Source organism: Leuciscus leuciscus, assembly GCF_965113295.1.
Source record: "Leuciscus leuciscus genome assembly, chromosome: 17".
In the NCBI taxonomy this organism is placed as follows: Eukaryota; Metazoa; Chordata; class Actinopteri; order Cypriniformes; family Leuciscidae; genus Leuciscus; species Leuciscus leuciscus.
The window spans coordinates 21484965-21506905 of NC_138741.1; the positions used below are offsets into that span (position 1 = coordinate 21484965).

General features: G+C 36.9%; 1 protein-coding gene and 1 long non-coding RNA gene across 2 annotated transcripts in view; both read left to right on the forward strand.

Annotated features, from left to right (window-relative positions):
• The window catches only part of dicer1 (dicer 1, ribonuclease type III), a 34118-nt gene extending 23271 nt beyond the window's left edge, over positions 1-10847 (forward strand). Inside the window, 6 exon segments of the mRNA XM_082142628.1 lie at positions 1363-2137; positions 3154-3422; positions 4081-4243; positions 4418-4493; positions 6720-6836; positions 6838-10847. Of these exon segments, the coding sequence (XP_081998754.1) occupies positions 1363-2137; positions 3154-3422; positions 4081-4243; positions 4418-4493; positions 6720-6836; positions 6838-7024 (1587 nt within the window). The 3' untranslated portion in view covers positions 7025-10847.
• Positions 1-21941, forward strand: part of LOC309479903 — a 270271-nt gene that overhangs the window by 51380 nt on the left and 196950 nt on the right. The window lies entirely within an intron of this gene.

Genomic DNA, 21941 nt, shown 5'->3' on the forward strand with positions numbered 1-21941 from the left:
ATTTAATCCATTTTTTAGATAAAGGGTTAATTTTATTTTCTATATTTTAATTACAGTCTGTCAGTCCCAGTGCTCCCATTCAAACAATGTGCAAATGTGATGACTTAAAAAAATAAATAAAAATTATGTATGCTATATATTTTGTGCAGAACATTTTTAACATTTTAGAAACGAGAGTTTGGGGTCAGTAAGATGATTTTTTTTAAAAAAAGAAATGAAAACTTATAACAATGCTAAATTATAAATTTAGCATTGATGCATTAAATGATCAAAAGTTACAGTAGAGACATGCATTATGTTACATAACTTTCTATTCTTGAGGAGAAAATCATCATATTAGAATGATTTCTGAAGGATCATGTGACACTGAAGACTGGAGTAATGATGCTGAAAATTCAGCTTTGCCATCACCTGAATAAAATACATTTTAAAATTGAAAAATAAAACAGTTATTTTACATTGTAATAATAATATTACTGTTTTATTGCATTTTTTTTATCAAATAAATACAGCTTTGGTGAGAATAAGAGACTTGTTTCAAAACCCCCCCTAATGTTTTTAACATTGTATTAAAAAAAACCCTCTTGATCTGTAATTTGGATATTCAACCTTACCATATCGCAACCCTTATTTAGATATATCATGAAATTCAAGAAATCTGCAGCTCTTAAGCCAAGACACAATTCAAAGAAATATATCAGGTCAGAAAGAGCTGATACAATTACTTAAGATATATACCATCTTTTATTAAATGTAAGCCACAGTTTTCCATCTGTGTTTGAGCATATGCGATGTATTAGGACATGTGAACAGAACCAAGTCAGAAAAATGGAAAGAACTCTGCTTCTGGTTTCTACCAGCCCTCTCCATGGTTTCGACGGAGACTGTCTGTATGTTTTGGGTCGCCCTGTGTGGTTCGAGGTGTATATGTATGGGACGAGTGTACTAAATCTGCCTCGGGTGCTGTAATTTTAAGTGTCACTTCCATGTATTATTACAGTATTAGGTGTCATGGATATTAACATTTTAATGCATATGCAATAGACGTTTGCTCATATGGTCAAAGTTATGGCATATTAATGATATAAAAAAGATTTTTAGAGTATGTTTCAGCTTTTGAATCACATTAGATTGGATGAGTCATTGACTTGGACTGTGAGCCTCGGCTCTGTTAGAGCTCTCCTGAGCAAACATAATACTGTGGTTGAACTAAAACACTTTTAAATTGTAATCTTTGCAAATCTGTTGTAGATACTGAGCCTTGGCTTCACAGGGCTCTTGGACTCAGCGTTCCTTTCATGATGTTGTTTGGTTTGGTTTGTTGAGCTGTAAGACATTGGGCAATCTGTTTTTGTTTCTCAGAATAAAGATTTGGCCAACGGAAAAGCCAGTGATGAGGAGGAGGATGACGACGACGATGAAGCAGAGGATGTGGAGGTCGAGCAGTCGAAAGAAGAGGTCAATGTGGAAGATGATCTGGAGTACTACTACGAGCACATCAGATTCATCGATAACATGCTGATTGGCTCCGGCGCCTTCGGGAAGAAGATCTCCCTCCAGGCGGCTGAGCCTGGCCACGAATGGAAAGCACCCAAAAAACCTCACAACTCCCACTTTCCCACAGACAGTGGCGCTGACGAGTTCGACTACAGTTCCTGGGATGCCATGTGCTACCTGGACCCCAGCAAAGCTGGCGAGGAGGATGACTTTGTGGTGGGCTTCTGGAACCCTTCAGAGGAAAACTGTGGCACGGATATCGGGAAACAGTCCATCTCCTACGACCTCCACACAGAGCAATGCATCGCTGATAAGAGCATAGCCGACTGCGTGGAGGCCCTGCTGGGGTGCTACCTCACCAGCTGTGGGGAGAGGGCAGCCCAGCTGTTTCTGTGCTCCCTCGGCTTGAAGGTGCTCCCGCCGGAGAAGCAGAGCTCAGGGGGATCGGCCGAGCTGCAGTACGGCTGGCTGAAGATCCCTCCGCGCTGCATGTTCGACCACCCGGATGCCGAGCGGACCCTCAACCACCTCATTTCAGGCTTCGAGAACTTTGAGAAGAAGATAAACTACACGTTTCAAAACAAGGCATATCTTCTACAGGCCTTCACGCACGCCTCGTATCATTACAACACAATAACAGGTCCGTGGACGTTATTTAGTTCTGATTTCATCACTGTTTCTTTTAGGATCTGACTAAAGTAAAACAGTACTGCTTTGGCTATATGTTTATCCTACCTTTTTATTTATATTACCATAACAATAATAATAATGTTTAAAAAATAAATACATTTTTTATAAATTAATGTTGTAATAATAACAATGATCATGTTTAAGATTTTTTATACATTTATTATACACTTTAATGTAGTTTAATTTGTTTAAATTACCACTTACAAACTGTTAATAATTATTTATTATTATTATTATTATTATTGCTACCCATTTTTGTTGTAATCTGTGGTACTTCAAACAAAAGTTTGTTTTATAATGTAGTTTATTATAAATTTATATAATGATAATAGTATTATATTAAATTGTATAATAATTTTTTTAATTTTTTTAATTATTAAATTAGTTACTGTAGTTACCCATTCATTTAGTGTAACTGTTTGGTTCCTCAGTTGATTTGGGTGACTTGTATAAAATAAATATTGTATTTCTTTATATAATAAATAAATAAATAAAATATACTGCCGTATATAGCTATTATTCATGTCAGGTCCCGAAAAAACTAATAAAATAAAAAACAACAAAAAAACAATTGTACTGGTATGTCACGCAACCCCAAGTGTGAGATTTAGTATTCTTATTTGCTTAACTTTACCATTTTCAGTTCTGCATAACTTTCTTTGCTTAAAAAAAGTGTTTTCTTTTTTTACAACAAAACTCCCAACTTGTGCAGTTTCGATTTAATTTAAACTAATAACTCATTAACTTTTTTTTCTGATTTATTATTAAGAATCATTTTATTATTAAAACAATCATTTCTTTGTAAATTGGAATAGGCTCATCACACCGTTTGTTTGCTGTGTGTGCCAGGCACAGTTTTCTCACAATAACTTAATATTTCCTGTGGTGTGACACTGTTATATTAATGATCTGTGATATTAATGGTCTCATTTTAACCTTCTTTGTACCACTCTGAACTTCGGACAGATTGTTATCAGCGGTTGGAGTTTCTTGGTGATGCAATTTTAGACTACCTCATAACAAAGCACCTTTATGAAGATACCCGGCAGCACTCTCCAGGCGTGCTGACCGACCTGCGCTCTGCACTTGTCAACAACACCATATTTGCTTCCCTGGCTGTCAAGTACGATTACCACAAGTACTTCAAAGCTGTCTCGCCCGAACTGTTCCACGTGATCGATGATTTTGTGCAATTTCAGCTGGAGAAGAATGAAATGCAAGGAATGGATTCGGAGGTGAGCCATCATTCTACTGTTATCTGTTAAAGTTATTAGGCCTTGGAAATGATCATTTCATTTACATGCCATTGTCAGCGTAGATGTATAATATTTCATGAAGATTTAATACCGTGACATCCTATCACTGGCAGTCATCGGGAATCTGGTCTGTGTTTGTATTTGTTTTCATTTTTGGATTGTAAAAATGCAGTTGGATTTAATTTATTTTGAAATGGTTATCTTGGCACTGAATCTAGTCTTGTTTGACTGGAAAGCATTTTATGCCTTAGGGACAACACTGGATACTGAAAGAGGAAAGACAAATTGAATAAAATAAGTAATGTTCCCCTTAATTACATAGCTGGGTAATGTTGTCCCCAATATTGGACATTTAGGTATTTTAAGTGTAATACTAAAAGTAATTGATCGCAGTTCATTTTGAGAGGAAATACCATTACAGTACAGCATAGCTGTCAGTTCACATTTTAAGTTATGACCACAGTTTTGTTTTTCTTTCGCAAATCATTTTCTGCTGTTTATTGTGTGTTATTAGTTTGGGGATGTGAATTTGACATGGATAAGCACAGTTTTCTGTCCTGAGAGGAAACACTTATTTTTCTGTGTATGAAAAAAAGAAAGAAAAAAAGAAACCGGAATTGTTTTTACTCTCTCATAGCTTCGCCGATCGGAGGAAGATGAGGAAAAGGAGGAAGACATTGAGGTCCCCAAAGCAATGGGAGACATCTTTGAATCGCTAGCTGGTGCAATTTACATGGATAGCGGGATGTCACTTGAGACAGTTTGGCAAGTGTATTATCCAATGATGAGGCCGCTCATAGGTAAGGGCCAAAGACATACGGATGAGTAAATCAGTTCTGCATTTCTGTTTCGTCTGATTGTCTGCCGGCTCATGTGGCGAAGACCATAAGTTATTTTCAAACATCGTGCCATTTTTATGCATGATGAAATGTCAGATTGAAATGCTCTGCTTTTGTTTTCGCCTCATTTTCTAGAAAAATTCTCCGCTAATGTCCCTCGATCCCCAGTGCGTGAACTCCTGGAGATGGAACCGGAGACTGCTAAGTTCAGGTGGGAATGTCTTTCCCTTATACACAAGCAACCTCTTAACATAATCATCTGCACAATACACACATAGTAGCGATCATTTGAATGTGCAAAACTTGATACACTGTAAAAGTTACTGTATCAGTGTGTGGTTCAGAGAAAATATGAGTCATTTTAAAAATTTTGAATTCTGACAATTTCCGAGTCCTTACAACCTGCTTATAAGAGATTGGAATCTGTAATGTGAGTACGGCTGGATAGATACCAAAATTGTGGATTCAATGCTTCAATATCGATAACAAAGACCATATTAGGCTTGTGGGAATAATAGTTATTGTTTTGCAGCCTAGGCAAGATACTGAAATGTCAAAAATATTTTTTTTCTACCAGTATATCAAAAAGGATAAGTATTTTATTATAAATTAATTGCAAATTTTTTCTGTAATTAATTATAGTTTTTAATATATTTTTATATTGTAATCATTTCACATTGAATCTCTAAATGAATGTAGAAACCACATAAAGACAGTAGCCTATGTTTGAAATATTTTTTTAATGGGATCTTTTTATGAAAGAAAACCAGTATTACAGATAGAGACATCAGTAGCAGGTTTTTTTTTTTTTGCCATTAATAAGAGTCATTCAACATTACGATATAATTAAAAGCTATCAATTTGAAAATGTATTAGGCTTTTAAAAAAATATAACAACTTTTAATTTAAGTGAACTTAAAACAATCTTCACATAAACCCATTATAATAAATGTCACATTTAGCTGTGCCTTTCAATATATCAAGGCTAAATTGTTTCGATTTGCCCAGTCAGACCGCTTCAGATTTTTACTTGTTATGTCAAAATGCACAAAAAGTTAGTTTTCATTGTTTTTGACCCATGTAACAGTGTAAACAGTGTAAACAGTGCTTTAAGATTTTCAGGTAGGTCTAACAGGTAGGATATATACAGAAATTGAATGAAGTCATCAAACATGTTACAGTCTTCACTGCATAAATTTAAAATAGGTTCATCCTTATTAAAGCTACAAAAGTTTTTCAGTCAAGAGCGGTGAGTGATTTTCTCTTTTCTTTTGTTCTTTAAACAACATTATGACTGACATCACAGCAGCAGGTTTATTAGGTTGCTGTCACTTTAAGACCGCACAATACATGTATCTGACACACATCCCATTTTCAACTCTTCAACGTTAATTTAAGACTTCATTTAACGTATTTAATACTGTGCTTATGAGGATCCTCGATAAAATGGGCATTTTGGCATAATTTTGTTTTTGTCCACTCAAGCGCTGTCTGAAGCGGCTTTCTATGTGTCACAGACATCAGATTCATAGACACTGTCTCTTTTGTGTCTTATCGCAATTGAATGGTTTAAAAGCATTTGCGTGAATTAGAGCGTGGTAATATAATGTAAAGCTTGCCAAAAGATGACGGGGAAAAAAAGCGTTAAACTGAAAAAATTAATCGCATTCGTTAACTCGTTAATTTTGAACGCACTAATGTATAGCTATGTTTCCATCTAAAGTTGCGAATTTAACTTATGCACAAAACTGGAATATCGCATTAAACATTTGCGAGTAAAGCACCGTTAAATTTCGTATGTAATAAATTACTAGCACCTCAGAGCGTGCAGCCGAAACGTAAAAAAGTTATCTTGCTTTCGGAGACGAATGCCTGCTGTTTGGAAACACAGCCGTGTAAGACAGTTCTGGAAGGTAATTATACCCAACCACTTTGACGACAGACTTTGCTCAGGCATTTCAAAACAACCAAAACAGTATTTCAGATGCTGTGCAATGGGATCAGTCCGCTGGTTAGTACAGTTATGCCGTCCCATTGCAAAGTCACATGTATTTTTTTGTGCATCAAGGAATTTATTCGGTAAATGTTTTTCCATCGTAGTTTATGCACGTTTTCTTCCTGGATAAAAACTTTATCCAACTCAAATGAATGCATATGTTTTTTATGCGCATTTTGACGTTTCTGTCTGTTATATATACAATATAATATTGTTTTTTTTTATATGCAATGTTCGAAAATGCACATATAAATAGGTGGATTGAAACATAGCTACTGATTTTTTTTTAAATAATTTAAATCAATTTGTAATTATTATTTTCAACCATTTTTCAACAAATTATTTGCTTTTTTTTTCAAAAAAGTCCACCATTGCTTTTGTGTCAGTCTCATTTTTTTTGTCATAGCCATATCAATGTTTGTCCTTTTCTGCCTCCAACAGCCCTGCGGAGAGAACCTACGATGGAAAAGTACGGGTGACAGTGGAAGTGGTGGGCAAAGGCAAGTTCAAAGGCGTGGGACGCAGCTACCGGATAGCCAAGTCAGCGGCCGCCCGCCGAGCCCTGCGCAGTCTCAAAGCCAATCAACCTCAGGTCCAAAACAACTGAGCTTCAGACCGCAGACACCCCAACACACCAGTCAAAAACACAGCAGAACCCCTTCAGTTTACGACCGAGTGAAGATTTGTCGCTGACTGCGTTCTCATTGGGGTTGTCTAACTTAAATGAATCGAGTCAAAATATTTGAGAGTAATTCACATAGGGTTCATATTTCATTTTATTCTTTACGTGCGCAAACACAATCTTTCTTTCTCCCCAGCTTTGTTTGAACACGAGTGCTTTTTTTATGTATTGCAAGTGTTAAGAAAAAGGTCAGGTCCCCCTTTCCCTATTTTTATTAACATTAAAAAAGATATATGCTCTACTTTGTGGTAGTGGTTAAAAAAAAGCTAAAGCTTATAGGTAGTATTACAGTGTACATAGTTAAACTCCAAGGTATCAACTAAATAAGAGAAACACAACAAGATAAAAACACACAATTCCTCAATCTGTGCACTAGTGCCATTTTGCTGCCTTTTAGCAGGCAGGGCACGTGGAAAGAAAGAGTGTTGGTGTTGTTGGAAATGTTTTTCTCTATCTTGAGATGATATATTCTCGATCATAATTGCACTTCTCTAGTGTCCGCTTTATTTCGACGAGAGTCATGAACGTTTTTTGTTTGCCAGCAAAATCACTTGTATCGAGAGAGAAAGGCCCTCGCATCCTTAAGACGGATAGGAATTTGACATTCCCGATTACTGTAATCAGCAGTTGTAAACGGCACTTGAGGATGCGTGTTCGTGTAGCCAACCGGATGGGTTGTATAGACGTCATAACTACGTTATATAAAATAAATATTAAATGTTTATTACGAAATATACGTTGATACTTGGGTTTCAGTAATGTCTTTTGATACTGATATTGATGATATTTAGTTGACAGTCTTTATGAACATTAGATGTCTCCGTAGACTGACTTGACTGACTTAGTTTTGATATAACGACACGAACGATAAACAGGAGGACATATCACCTGGGAAAATATGCTGCAGATTTTATATTAAAAAGCGGAAAGAGAGGAATAGAATCGGATAATTCTGTAAGACACAAAGCACCTTTACATACCGTCTTTAGGACAGACCGATATTTCGCTAGACTTCACGTGCATCGCTTACCAAAGTCGACACTGATGCAGCGTTGTGAGGTTGCACCTGTTAAATCAATCCCTCAACATTCACACATTTGAAGATGTGGTAACCAGCCTTTTTTTTTTTTGCGTAAATGTGTTGTAGCCTCTTGTCTAGACTAAGTGTTTTCATATTAATAGGCATTCTTCACTTGAATACCTCAGTTAATTGCATGCATTTTTTTTTTTGGTGCTATGTTTAAGCTTGAATTTCTCATCTTTTTGCACTGTAACTGTATTACCTCTTTAATTTTACCTTTTTGAAATCTGTTGGGTTGTTTTTTTTCTGTTCTGTCTGCTCGTCAGGCTGTAGAAATTGTTTCCCCATTTTGTTTTTTCCTTTGGTTTTTATGCTTGAAGGGGAAATGCTGAGAAAAAAAAAAGTTCTCCGCACATAAGCTTGATGCCTCTCTGGGGTTTTTCCTTCACATGAAAACAATTGTACATCGGTCAGAAGGGTTACTTAACGCTTGAGAAAATCGATAGATTGCACTCGAAGTTCTTATAAGCCATGCGTCTCGCCTTTGTCACTTTTCCTCTCTTGCAGTCTTACCAACTCTAATTGCGTTTTTGTTTTGTTAATGTATTAATAGTTAGAAAACAAGACACCCTTGTCTATCATTGCTACTCCAAGAAAAAAGGGTGCAAATTTGAACATTTCAACATCTTGAAGGCTACCTAACTTTTCCCTTCCTCGTTCTGTCTATACTTCTGTTATTATGTTTAGGACAAACTATTCCTGAAGTTACATAATCCCAGGCATTGCTACCTCAGAAGACCCTTGCGAATAGTTTGGCCTTATCATAAAACATTGATTAATATATTTGTGGATATGCCTTTTTACAAATCTGAATGGCATTAAGGCACAGTATTGTATACACTCATCAGCACCTTATAAGGGGATAAATATATATACTCACGACTATTTGCACTAGAATACATTCCCACTGACATTGAATTTGCATCTTTTAATGGAGTATGCTCTAAAGTGGTGCCTTTCAAACCTGTAACATCTAAACTGTCTCATCTTTTGCTACTGTAGCAATTTTTTGCATTATGGTTTCTATATGGTGAAGGACTTTTGGTGCCATGCGTCATACTTGGATATCGCCTTGCAGTTTTTGTTTTCCTGCTTCTATATCTCATAGGCTATTTTGCTTTGATTTGTTGGTTACAAACTGTCTTGTAACCCGATTAAAGCCAAGACTTCACCAACATTTGAGGCTCCAACCGAAGTACTCCCCTTCTTGAAAGTGAGTGCAATCTGATTCTGTTTTAGCAAGAGTTGAGTGACCCTATTTACATGAGCTCAGTCGCAACCCCCAAAGTTGAGTATTGAAAGTCATTGGAAATGAATGGGTTTCCATATTCCCTCAACAAATGGCGTGAGTTTGTGCATCAGGGTCAGTGCGCGCCGGCCCTGCGATATGACACTGATTCTGTAACCCTTAACCCTCAGACTATTGCAACTTTATTATTTGTGTGTGTGTGTATTTGTTTGTTCATTTAAAAAAAAATTCCCAGCTTGTTACGTTCTTTTTTCCCCCGAGCCTCTGAAAGGCGCACACCTTTTTTCCTTCACTTTTTGTTTAAGCTTTCTTCTCACTGTTGGATTTTTACCTTTCAGAGAATGTGAAATCACACGTATGGTGCCACCGCATAGATATGGAGATTTTTTTTTTCTTTTTTTTTCTGAGAAGCAATTTTATTTTCACAACCAATAATCGATCATCATGCCAGAGCTAGTCCCACAGAACAGATATCACAGTAAAAAGAAAAAAATGTATCATCTGTGGGAGTGTTTTCTTAAAATGGTCCTCCATCGTATCATATGCTGCAGATTGTATTTTCCTTCATGGTGGAGAATAATTTTTGTGTGTGTCTTTTTCTTTTTAAACATGTAGCACAAATAAGCATTGCACTCGGGCGCCATACTTTACCTCATGTCAGAACGATAAAAAAAAAAAAATACAAAAACATGTATATATGATGCCGTAACGTTTAAAGGAATAACTTGTGGTTTTGGCCTTGCTGCTGTTTGCATCGCTGGTATTTTACCAATGTATTTAAAAGTGATCAGAGAGATACAATGTGCCTGCAGGATGTCATCAGAGAAAATACACTGTAGAAAAGTAGTTTCGAATCTCTACAATCTGGGGCTAAATATGTGTCCTATGTGTACATTAATGTCCTGCCTTAATGTAATACTTTGAATATGGAATTGTAATGTAACCCGTCAAGTCCTTCGACTGGCATGATTTTAATATGTTGGGACCGCACTGTCCTTCATCCATCACCCCCCATATTAGATTATATGAATCCAGATGTATTCGTGCATGTCATTGAAAACTCCTTTCCCACCTGTATTTCCTTTTTAGACTAAATACATTGTATAGATCTCATTAAATCAGCCCTACATTTTATTTAAAAGGGCTTTATTTCATTAAAAAAGTCTTTTTTTTTTTGTGGAAAAAATATAATTTCCTGATTTAAGTCAAATGCACTCTTAGCAGCAGCAAGGTGTTCAAAGACAACATAGCAGGACTGGAATGTGTGGCGAGCTCCTCTTGAAGGGGTTTATGGGAATGTTGAGCACCGTAGAGCACTAACAGTACGGGGATTTAAAATGGGGGAATTATGGGTCACAAACTGCAGCGCAATTTCTGTATTTTTAAGGGACGTGTATTTAAATGTCTATTTCTCATTCATACTGTATCAGTGCTGCAGTGGTTTGCATTCTGCACCTTATGGATCACAAAAACCTTTAAAAATTCTGTCCCCCCCCTTTTTAAAAAAAGTAATTGTAGCTGAGTATATCTACAATAAAGTTATGGTATGGTCGTTCATTTGTGGTGTTATGTGTGTTCTTTTCGTTGCTTTCGCTGTAATCTATATGCATTTCCAGATCCTGAAAGGAGAAATGATGTATTAGATTGTTTTATGAGCTGCACGGCTGTGGCTACTAATACTGTGTGAAAAGCCGGACGCGCGCCACAGTGTAAGTGTGGGCTTTTCGCAGTGCAAGCATACTGATGACCTCAGTATTTTCCTAACCCAAGGAGTGCTCTTGCCTCCCGTTTATGAGTGCTAGGAGGCCGTTCGTGTTTAGATGGACTCGGCAACCATGACCGATGTTTTAATCACATTTGCAATGAGCCTTATGTAATAGATGAAGTAGGTATGAACTGTGTTTGCGAGTATACTTTTTCACTCTCGGCGGGCCTTTTTATGGTCTTGTGTATTCATTTCGCCACTTGCACATTTTGTATGGCTGCATCGATGTTTGCCAAGAAGTAAAAAATAGAGCTGGAGCGCTCACTCTTGGTAGGTGAGAAATGACCTCACATCAGCTGTGCAAGCATTGGAGCATATATTCTGATAGGAGAGTTTTGCCACACTATTACACGTTCTAATTAAATTTAGGATTCAAAAAGACACAAAATCAGCAGTATGCCATGAATTATGCTTCTTAGTGTGATGTTTGCTGATTTGGTGGGACTGTTTGAGACGAATAATCCTAGCATGACAAAGACACTTTATAAACTTAAATAAGAAATATTAGGTCACACTTTATATTAGATGTCTTTAGCTTCTATGTACTTACATTATACATACATGCAGACATATTGGTATGGGGAGTGATAAGGGAGGGGTTAACTATGTAATTATAAATGTATTACAGAAATAATTTTACAGCTGTAGTTACATTCAGGTATTTTTTAAGTATTAGTACAATGTAAAAACATGTATGTACACTAAGTGTTTTTGTATCAATTGATTAATTTAAATGTTAGTGCATAGTAGTTAATGACACAATATATAATGGCATCAATTACATGAAATATTCTATATTTCTAGCTGTGATAGGAATCCGGACAAATCTGAATCAAGTTGAGATGAAAACAGAAACAATTTCCATTTCCGTTAAATATATATATTTGGTAAACATTTAAGTCCAATTCTCACTATTAACTAGTTGCTTATTATGCTTTATTATAAATCACATATGAATGCCTTATTCTGCATGAACACACCTACAGTTATTAGGATTTAATTGTGGCAAAAGTCATTGTTAATAGTGAGAATTGGACCCTAAACTAGAATGTGACTATATTTTTTAAATGTGCAAAGAAATTGTCCGTTAGAATAGGGTTTGTGTTCAGAAATGGTTTCATTTAGAAAACAAAAATATCCCAACTTTATGATTTTCAATGATTTTTCAAGTGTAGTTGACTCGTTTTTCAGTGTGTCATCATAACCTCTTAAGTCAGTCATTTGTCAGTCAAGTACAATACAACGCACAATGAAAAACTTTCTTGAATGCTTCTCCACAGACTAGACAATACAATAGACCTCACTGTTATGTACACACACATACATACATACAGAAATTAAAATAAATTGCTAGACAATAAGACAAAATGGCAAGTTACAAAAGTGACAACATTGTTGACATTATTAAGTATCCAGTATTCTTATTGAATATCAATTTGTATTGACCAGTCTTATGGCATTGGGGTAAAAACTATTACTGAATCTCGTAGTGCGTGTTTGAAAAGTCCTAAAATATGAATAATTTTTTTGTTTGTTTTACATTTGTTATTAAAATGACCACAGCTGGCAACTAAATTACTGAAATCATCAAATTCCTTAAAATGTTCATCCCTAATAAAGAAATATATTTATTGCAGCCCAGTGGTGTAGTTACAACATCTACCAGCAGGGGCAAACAGGGTCACGCTAACCAGCCAAACCTTGACCCCTTGATCCAAACAATGGTAGATGCAGGCATTATTATTTCATTAATTATTTTCCAATTTTGTTTGGTGGCACTGATTACGTGCTTCACTTTAAAAAGGAACGTCCAGGTTCTTGATTTAAGGCTTTGTTCTTGACTCCAACTCTGACAAGCAGAGTTGATTAAACTGCTTTGCGTCATTTTAAAGTAAAAAAAAAAAAATGGTCTAAACCAGATTTGACTAAAGTACAGCACTCTTGATGAAGTACTCATAGCAGATCACCTGGAACATGTCCGCTGAGATGATCTAGGGATAAGTTGAAAATGGCTTTGTTCATCAAAATGTAGATAAAGGAGAAAAAGAAATATCTCTAGCTGTTGAAAAGACGTACATATGCTTCTATGGGTTATATGTAGGTGGAATGCAAATGACGGCCAGTGTTCTGGGCTGGGATCAGGCGGGGCTGATATGCTGAGTGTGGGAATGAGAGGCTAATGGTGACTTATTACCTGTGTTGACAATGTGCAGGCTTGTGCCGTGTCATTTGAGCCATTTATTCTCCGCGCTACAAAAACAAAGAGATGACGAATAAATATGCAGAGGGGGCTCATTGTTTTCAGCTTGCTCGGTTGCCAAAACTTTTTACTGACCTTTCGAGCACAGGTCCCAAACCAGCGCTAAACCGTCTGTCACTCAGCGCACACGCGCTTACACAAGTCGCCCTTTCGACCTCAGCATCTTGTTTTTCTCTCTTTCAAGCTCCAGGAGCAGGCGACAATCGTAATCGAGCATAGCAGGCATTCCAGCAGTGCGCCTCTTCATCCTCGTACGGTTATTTGTTTCCCTCTTTTGTACAGTCTCTTTCGATTCCCCCTTCACTTGAGGATTACAGTGTGTTGCAGTCAGGCCCTTACAATGCGCAGGACTCCAATGGGTTATTAATGCGGCGGTTTACTGATGGCCCTTCAGCTTCAGGAACGGGCCTGCGCTTCCTCACGTGTAATTGGATCCAGCTCCGTGCACCCTGTCTTAAGGGCAGGCCGAGGAATAACCCCGGCATCAGGAGAGATAAGGATCGCACGCGCTTCCACATATACGGCCCCAAATCAGCAATCACATTTAGCATCACTCAATCAGTCAAATCTCCTTTTCTCCATCGGTTTGCGGTTCTTTCTGTCTCCTTTGGTGACAGAGTAGTCTTTCTAAGAATTGCTAGGTGGGCGCTGTGGTCAATAGAGTTGCTTTGCATCATCAGCTTGGAGTCTACATTTATTCGTTCAGCAGATGCTTTTATCCGAAGGGACTTGTAAATAAGGAGTATACTACAAAAAAGTGATTTATCACAAGGAGACTAATATGAGAAGTGAGAAAATTACAAAGAATGAGCTAGTGCAGAAATGTAAGTGAATTCTGGATAGGATTCTATACACTGCCATTCAAAAGTTTGAGGCCAACTTTAAAAAAAAGAAAAATTATACTTTATTCTGCATTAAGCTGATCAAAAGTGACAGTAAAAAAATTATATTTAAAATAAATGCTGTTCTTATTCACTAAAGATGATGTATGATGGTTTGCAAAAAAATAAATAAAAAATAAGCAGCACAACTGTTTTCAACATTGATGATAATGTTTCTTGAGCACCAAATCAGCCTATTAAAACTTATTTCTGATGGTGACACTGAAGACTGGAGTATTTCAGCTTTCAGTATTTCAGCTTTTACTGTGTTTTAATGAATTAAATGCAGCATTGGTGAGCATACAAGACTTTCAAAAGTGCTGTATGTGTGTAAATAAATATAAAATGTCTACTGATAATATATATTAATTTATATTAGGCATGTATGCTGATTTTGATATGCTGGATATTTGTCTGAATATATTTTACATATCATCTATTTGACATATGCTGTTTTGTTTCCTTACCTGTTTAGTTGCCATAGTTACTTAATTGTTGATTGATTAGTCCCACCTGTTCCCTGTTTTCTCCCTCACTTGCCCTGTGTATTTATACCACTAGTTTGTTTCAGTTCTTTGTATGTTCTCGTCACGCGTAGTTTGGTTTTGTTCTCCAGTGTTTTTCCTCGTGCTCCTGTGTTCCTGAGTGTTTTTTTATTTTCACTTAGGGTACATTTTATTACACATTGATGTACTAAACAGAAAAGTTTTTCCTTTGTATTTATTACATACAAGCGTCAATGTTGTCAAAACGATGCGCGAAAACGACTAAAATGCTGCATTATGCACGCAGTCGACATGTGCATGTGCATGAAAACACCGTTTTCACAAAATCGCGTTTTTTGTAGTTTACACGGAGACGGTAATGGTATTATTCAGAAACTTGCACTTTAAAACCTGTTTTCAAAGTTTGTATTTTCAGGTCCCCAAAATGCCGTTGTCATGCAAATGAACGTTCAAAATGCATATGAAGTTCCTCATCTCAACTCTTCTTTTCTTATAGTCAAACTTTGAAAATATCAACAATTTTTTTTTTTTTTGACAATACTAATGAGGCATTTAAGCATATGCCTTAATATTATCATTATACATTTCTTTTTTTCCCTTTTTTTTGGAGATCATAAGAAACTAATTCACTTTCTCCAATATTTTGACTGGTAATGCAAATTGTTTTGATGCATACAAAATCATTGCTCTAATGCAGTCTCCTCCCTCTTAATGTAGCTCATTAGCGGAGTAAACAGCGAGGGTCCTGGGCCCCTTTACCAGCATATGTATGTGTGTGTGGTGCATCTGAAAGGTCTGTCTCATGGGGGGGATTTACTCTTGGGGGCTCAGGTGTTAACGGAGTGTCAGAATAAACACGCTCTTAATCCCCACTATCTTTTCACTTAGGATCAATTACAATTAGGAAGTCAGTTGTTAGCTGGCTAATACGCCAGAACCATTGTCTCTCTATTTAGGATGAATTGACTCATGCTAATTGCTTCATCTCATTATGCATGAAGAGCTTTGTAACTGCAGTTTAGAATGGGAGCGTCCCCAGCACTCCGTTAACACTGTATATTTTGTTTGGGAACATCACGGATGTAAAACAAGAAGAAATGCATTCACACGGCTATTAATTGCTTGTATGTTTAGTTTGCCCCTCTTTAGCTTTATTAACAGCTGGATCAACTACAAGATTGTATAAAACAATCAAATAAAACTGATGATCACGCTCTCCAACATGATTTAAGACGGACGCAAAACATCTGGCCATCTATCCACCTTATTTTGCTACAAATAATTAAGTTATTTTCTATGAATGTGCGAGACTTCCGATTTATTAGCTGCTATAAACAAGGATAACAAAGTGCAGTAAACTGTAAAACTATTTGTGCTATAAACCAGTGTGTTTGATTACAATAATAAATTAAGAGGTTACTCTTTATTTTAAGGTGATGCAGTTACATTGTACTTGTGTACAGTAAAAAGTACTAACTATAGAGTTAGGGTTTGGTTAAGGGTTAGTTACTTGTAATTATGCATCATTTACTGTTATTACTATAGTAAGTAGATGTAGTAACGTGTAACTACATCACCTAAAAAATAAGTTATTATGATCAAAATAATATGATAACAAATACCAGTTTGCAATGTCAAGTAGCATTAATGACTGTTTTTGTTCTTCTAAAATAACCGGAAGTGGATAAATCCGGAAGCCAACCACATTCGAATTACAAATTGCGATAATGCCTATGTTAAAAAATAAGGTGGATGCTAAGAGTTACATAATCAATTTGCTTATTCAATTAGAAATGTTGAATATTGTTCAATAATCATAAAAATAATGTTTCTTTTTTCTAAAACTTTCTCTTTATTTCCAGGTAAAAATTCCATTTTAAATTCCAGATTTTCAATATGGTCTCAGACTTTTGGACCCCGCAGTGTACGTGTACATACAGCCAAAATAAGGAAAATGCACAAGGGGGGGGAAATGCTTTGATACAGCTATATTTCTTCATTAGCTTGAACATAATTTACCCATCATAGAATTCCCCATTAATCTACACCAAGGACGTATTTTGCAAACACATTAGAACAACAATGCAGGCAGGCATACATGTAATCTCTCATTTTATGATTCTTAAATGCTGAACAGAAATGGAATATGAATATTTCTGAAAGCAAATCCCCAAAGAGCCCAGGTTATAATGTCCACAGTTAGCAGTAATGAGAGCAGGATGAAAGCCATGATCAGATGGTAATTACTTGACACAGCTCCTCTGATGAGCCACTAGGTATGTTTGATTTGTCATCATCACCTGTCGTCAGCTCAGACAAGCCTGCCTCCCTTCTCTTCTCACTCCTGGCCACGCACCCATTTTCTCCTCTCATGAACCACAAAAGCAATCTGGGGAATATTGAAATGAAGTCTGAGCAGGGGGCTTTGGAAACAGCATGACATCTCGGGCTGGCGAGATGCAGAAATAATTAACCGAATCATTTGGGTCCCAGGGCCTATTTCCATTTGCAATAACAGTGTTTTAGTCTTGAGTGGTGTCTGTAAATTGCCCCCACTGTTTGCAGAGGAGAGTAATGAGAGTTTAGTCTAACGGTCATGTTCCCCTTGTTTAGCTCGAATGAGAAATGTCATCCGTCTGAAAAGCAATAAGGGGTCCGTCAGAATGGCATGTGCCAGTCCAAAAAGCAATGATTGAAGGAATACAGGAAAGTGTGGAATTGACTTTCCTGACACATTTTACCCTGGCTAAATTGCATTATCGTAAAAAAACAACAACAAATTATTAGCTATTCATTTGCGTGACAATAAGCGTCAACGTTTTATCCCTCTGGTGTCACTGCAGTCATAATTTTATGTTTTGATTTGTATTTTACCTCAGAACTGATATGACACTTACTGACTTTTGTGGCACTTAAATGGAAAAAAAATTATGAAAAAGAAATTAATTACATTTTTAAATATATGTATATATATAAAAGTGGGAAAACCTGCAAAATCGGCAGTGTATCAAATACTTGTTCTCCCCACTGTGTGTGTGTGTGTGTATATATATATATATATGTGTGTGTGTATGGAGATTAAATCATACCATAAAATATCCTCAAAATATTAAATAAAAACATAATAAATGATGAGCACCTTAAACTATGTGGTTATTGTGAACAAATTAAAAGTTAAAAATGTATTTTTCAAAAAAACTAAAAAAATCTTGGCCTGGTGTCTGTGATCGACACCTTTTATTCTCGACTTGAACCATCTGAGTTTTTACCCGCTTCATATCTGTTGTTATGGACACAGATTATAGTAGCTTATTTTTTTTTCTTCACGGCGCACGCGGTTGTGTTCAGTGAAGTGGTTCAGCCTTTAATGCCTAACTTTTCCGTGGGTTTGTGGTCAGCCGTGTTCCCTTTCATCTGAAGGTAATTACCCCTATAAGCTGAACCTCCACAAATGCAGTGTTTGTTGAGATGTGATACTAAGCAGTCGTGTGTTCCAGCCTTGTCTTCACACGAGGCCCTGAATAGATGGACAAGTCCACCCAGTCGAACGACACCTTTCGCTTTTCTCCCAGGAGTGCTTTGGACTCGCCCTTTTCCGAGTTTCTCCCACCCACATTACTTCTGGGTAAATGCTTGCAGATTGTTTCACTAAAAAGTGGAGGGTTCTAATTAAATAATTTAGCCATTTTTTTTTATATTTGTGGATAAGATAACGGAGAGTAGTGGCTCTGACACATGTAAGATTGCTGTAAAAATCAGCAAGGAACAACTATGCTTAGTGTAGTTATTGTTCTAGGGAGAGCTGGTTATTTATTCCAGATGCTGAGAGGTGAGAAGACCAGAGTGGAAGATTTGTTTTCGTTGAACATAAGACTGTTTGATCCTTCCTGTCCGAGAGAGCAACTGATGTCACAGATAGGCTGGGTATTAAAAATGTGTTTTTTTTCTGTACAGAAATATACATTATATACCTTGTTTTTCACTCTTGATGTATTAGATATTATAGGAACAGTTCACCCAAAAAGTTGCCAATTGGCATTGGCACACATCAAATCAACAACAAATCATATTTTCCCACCTCAGGCATTAAAGATCTTTTATCATTTTCAGTAGGTTTTTCTTTTCTTTCAGATTTAAACACCTTTTATTCTCAACCCCTTAATGGACAAAATGGAATTGGTTTAAAAAGGATTTTACTCAAAACTTGTTATAAAACAAACATCTACCTGCTCGTGTCCCTCAAACAATTTAATAATTACAAATGTAACATTTATGATCATTTTCACATTTTTATGGGACTGAAGTTACAAATAGACACATTGTGTTTCTGTGGTCTCTTTATTTTTGCTATTTTTTTTCCGATTTAGATGTTTAGCATAAAACCAATTTTTTTTTTGTGTTGGTCCTTAACACGTCTGGTTATGCAATCAGCAAGAAATGCCTTATTTTCCCCCCCAAAAAATATTAACGTGACAAGGTTGAGAATAGTGAGATGGGGTTGAAGACTAACAGGTTTGAAGGGAGACATTGCCTTCAATTTTATATTTTTAATATAGTCTCTTTCTCATATTCTCTGGTTCAGCACATCTGCATCTACAACACAGTCTTTCTGCTGCTGATGTGGCTGCCATTCTGACATAGAATGCTTGTCAGTGTTTAAGTGGACACATTTCAAATATTCTATTTATAACAGAATTATAAATTGTCATTATTTTGGTATGAATATCTTTACTGAAACCATGACTATTTTATACTTCTTTTAAGTAAAAAAAAAAACAACAACAAAAAAAAAAACCCTGTCACAAGTTTACAACCCTGAAACAACGAGAAATACGTATATATGACAGGGTTGATGGGGTTGAGTTTTTTTGCTCAAAATGGCCACTGATCCACATATGGTGTAGGAGAGTAGACCATATGGCAGCAGTGAAATAAGTACATTGTATATACTTAGGGATTAAAATAAAATTTTGAAGAATAATCATTTTCCATCTTAATTTTATGTGATGGGATTGAGTTGTTGCCTCAAACATATGCATAAAAAGTAGGATACTACTTCCCATCTTCTGCACCACTGTTAAAGAGACCTGAATGAAGTAATTTCTGGTAAATGATGTCACATATGAGTGGAGTCTAAATTATTATGGGGAGAATGGTTGGCGTGATTGGGTGGAGTTCAGACTGAAGGACACAACTTAATAGGTTTTTTTTATATATATAAAATATCTTGCTTTTTTTTTGTGAAAAATATTTTTCACAATAAAGCAACAAATCAATATTGGCAAAAATTATAGATACTGTGAGCGACTGCACATTTTGTTCAATATTTTCTAAGTACAAATACTCCTTTAAACTGCAGTGATAAAAACTGCTCCATTGACCATACGCTGGTCACTCCACTGCACACCTCGGATCACTTACTCCTCACTCTTAACCTCAACGTGGCTCAGGATGCAATACACACTCCTCCACAAGTCACCTTTCGGCGTAACCAATGCTCACTCTCACCCTCCCGCCTATCCTCTTTGGTCCCATCCACACTTCCTCCTCCTAATCAGCTCTCATCACTAGATACTAACAGTGCAACTGACACTTTTTTTCTCTTGTTTAGACAACTTCTGCCCCCTTGCATCCAGGCCAGCTTGCGCCACCCCCTCTGCCCCCTGGCTCTCTGATGTTCTTCGCGAGCATCGCTCTAAACTCAGGGCTGCAGAGAGGAAGTGGCGCAAATCGAATCCACGGAGGGGTGAGGTGTCTACTTCGCTATGTCTAGCTACTGGGGTGCCTCAAGGCTCGGTGCTTGGTCCACTTCTCTTCTCCATCTACATGTCATCACTAGGATCTTACATTCAAAAACATTGTTTTTCCTATCACTGCTATGCTGATGACTCACATTTCTACCTCTCATTCCAACCAGACGATCCGACGGTAGATGCTCGCATCTCGGCTTGCCTGACAGACATTTCTTGCTGGATGAAGGACCACCACCTTCAGAGACAGAGCTGCTTGGGGTCTCGGCCAACCCAGCACTTCATCATAACTTCTCCATTCAGCTGGGTTCATCAACCATAACTCAGGACAGCCAGGAACCTAGGAGTTGTGATCGACGATCAGTTAAACTTCACAGACCACATTGCTAGAACTGCCCAGTCCTGCAGATTTGCCTTATATACAACATAAGGAGGATTAGGCCCTTCCTATCAGAGTATGCTACACAACTCCTTGTCCAAGCTCTTGTTCTATCAAAACTGGACTATTGTAATGCTCTCTTGGCAGGCCTTCCAGCATCAACTGTCAACCCTAACCCTAACTGTCAAACCACTGCAACTGATCCAGAATGCTGCTGATCATAAAATTGCACTGGTTGCCAATTGCCCCTTGCATCAAATTCAAGACACTGATGTTTGCCTACAGAACAACCACAGGCTCTGCACTCCTATATCTTAAGTCATTACTTCAGACCTAGAACCTTGCGTTCTGCAAGTGAACAGTGCCTTGTGGTACCATCCCAAAGAGGCACAAAATCACTTTCACTGACCTTTACCTTGACTGTTACAAGCTGGTGGAATGACCTGCCTATCTCAACCCGAGCTGCTGAGTCTTTAGCCATCTTCAAGAATCTACTAAAGACGCATCTCTTTCAAAAATAAGCTTTTTAACGCTATTTGAGCATAAGAAACAACATTTACAGGACAGTTCATGTCATATTTCTTTGCTGATTTGAAATTGGTTATTTAATTTTGAGTTCGTCAAGCAGTTTTTGAGATTTTAGGATTGCCCATTCAAATTGGTAGGACTTGCTGCCCGGAGGCGTTGCAAATATGTCCGTTGAGTGAACTGGCTTTTAAAATTGTTTTTTTTAATAGTTTTGTTCTTCTACTTTTCATAACATGGTAGCCCAGATTCGTTTTTTTATTATTATTATTATTATTGACAGACTAGGCTGACTGACTGCTAACTGGAAGGTCAGATATTCAAATGACGTAACATCCTTTACATCCGTCCAAAATGCGGCCCAAAAAGGCACAGGAGAAGCTGCGTCCGGAAAAAAAAGATGTATAAAATAAATGACTTTGAACAACTTTTAACAATTTTTTTATTCAATTTCTAGTGAGAAATTAGTATTGTAATAATGAAATATTTGCTTAGTTATCACTATAGTTGTCTTTATTTAGATTAGACCATTCTGCTGCCTCAGAAGTTTGTCCGAGTAGATGTTGAATGGCCCCCTCCATAATA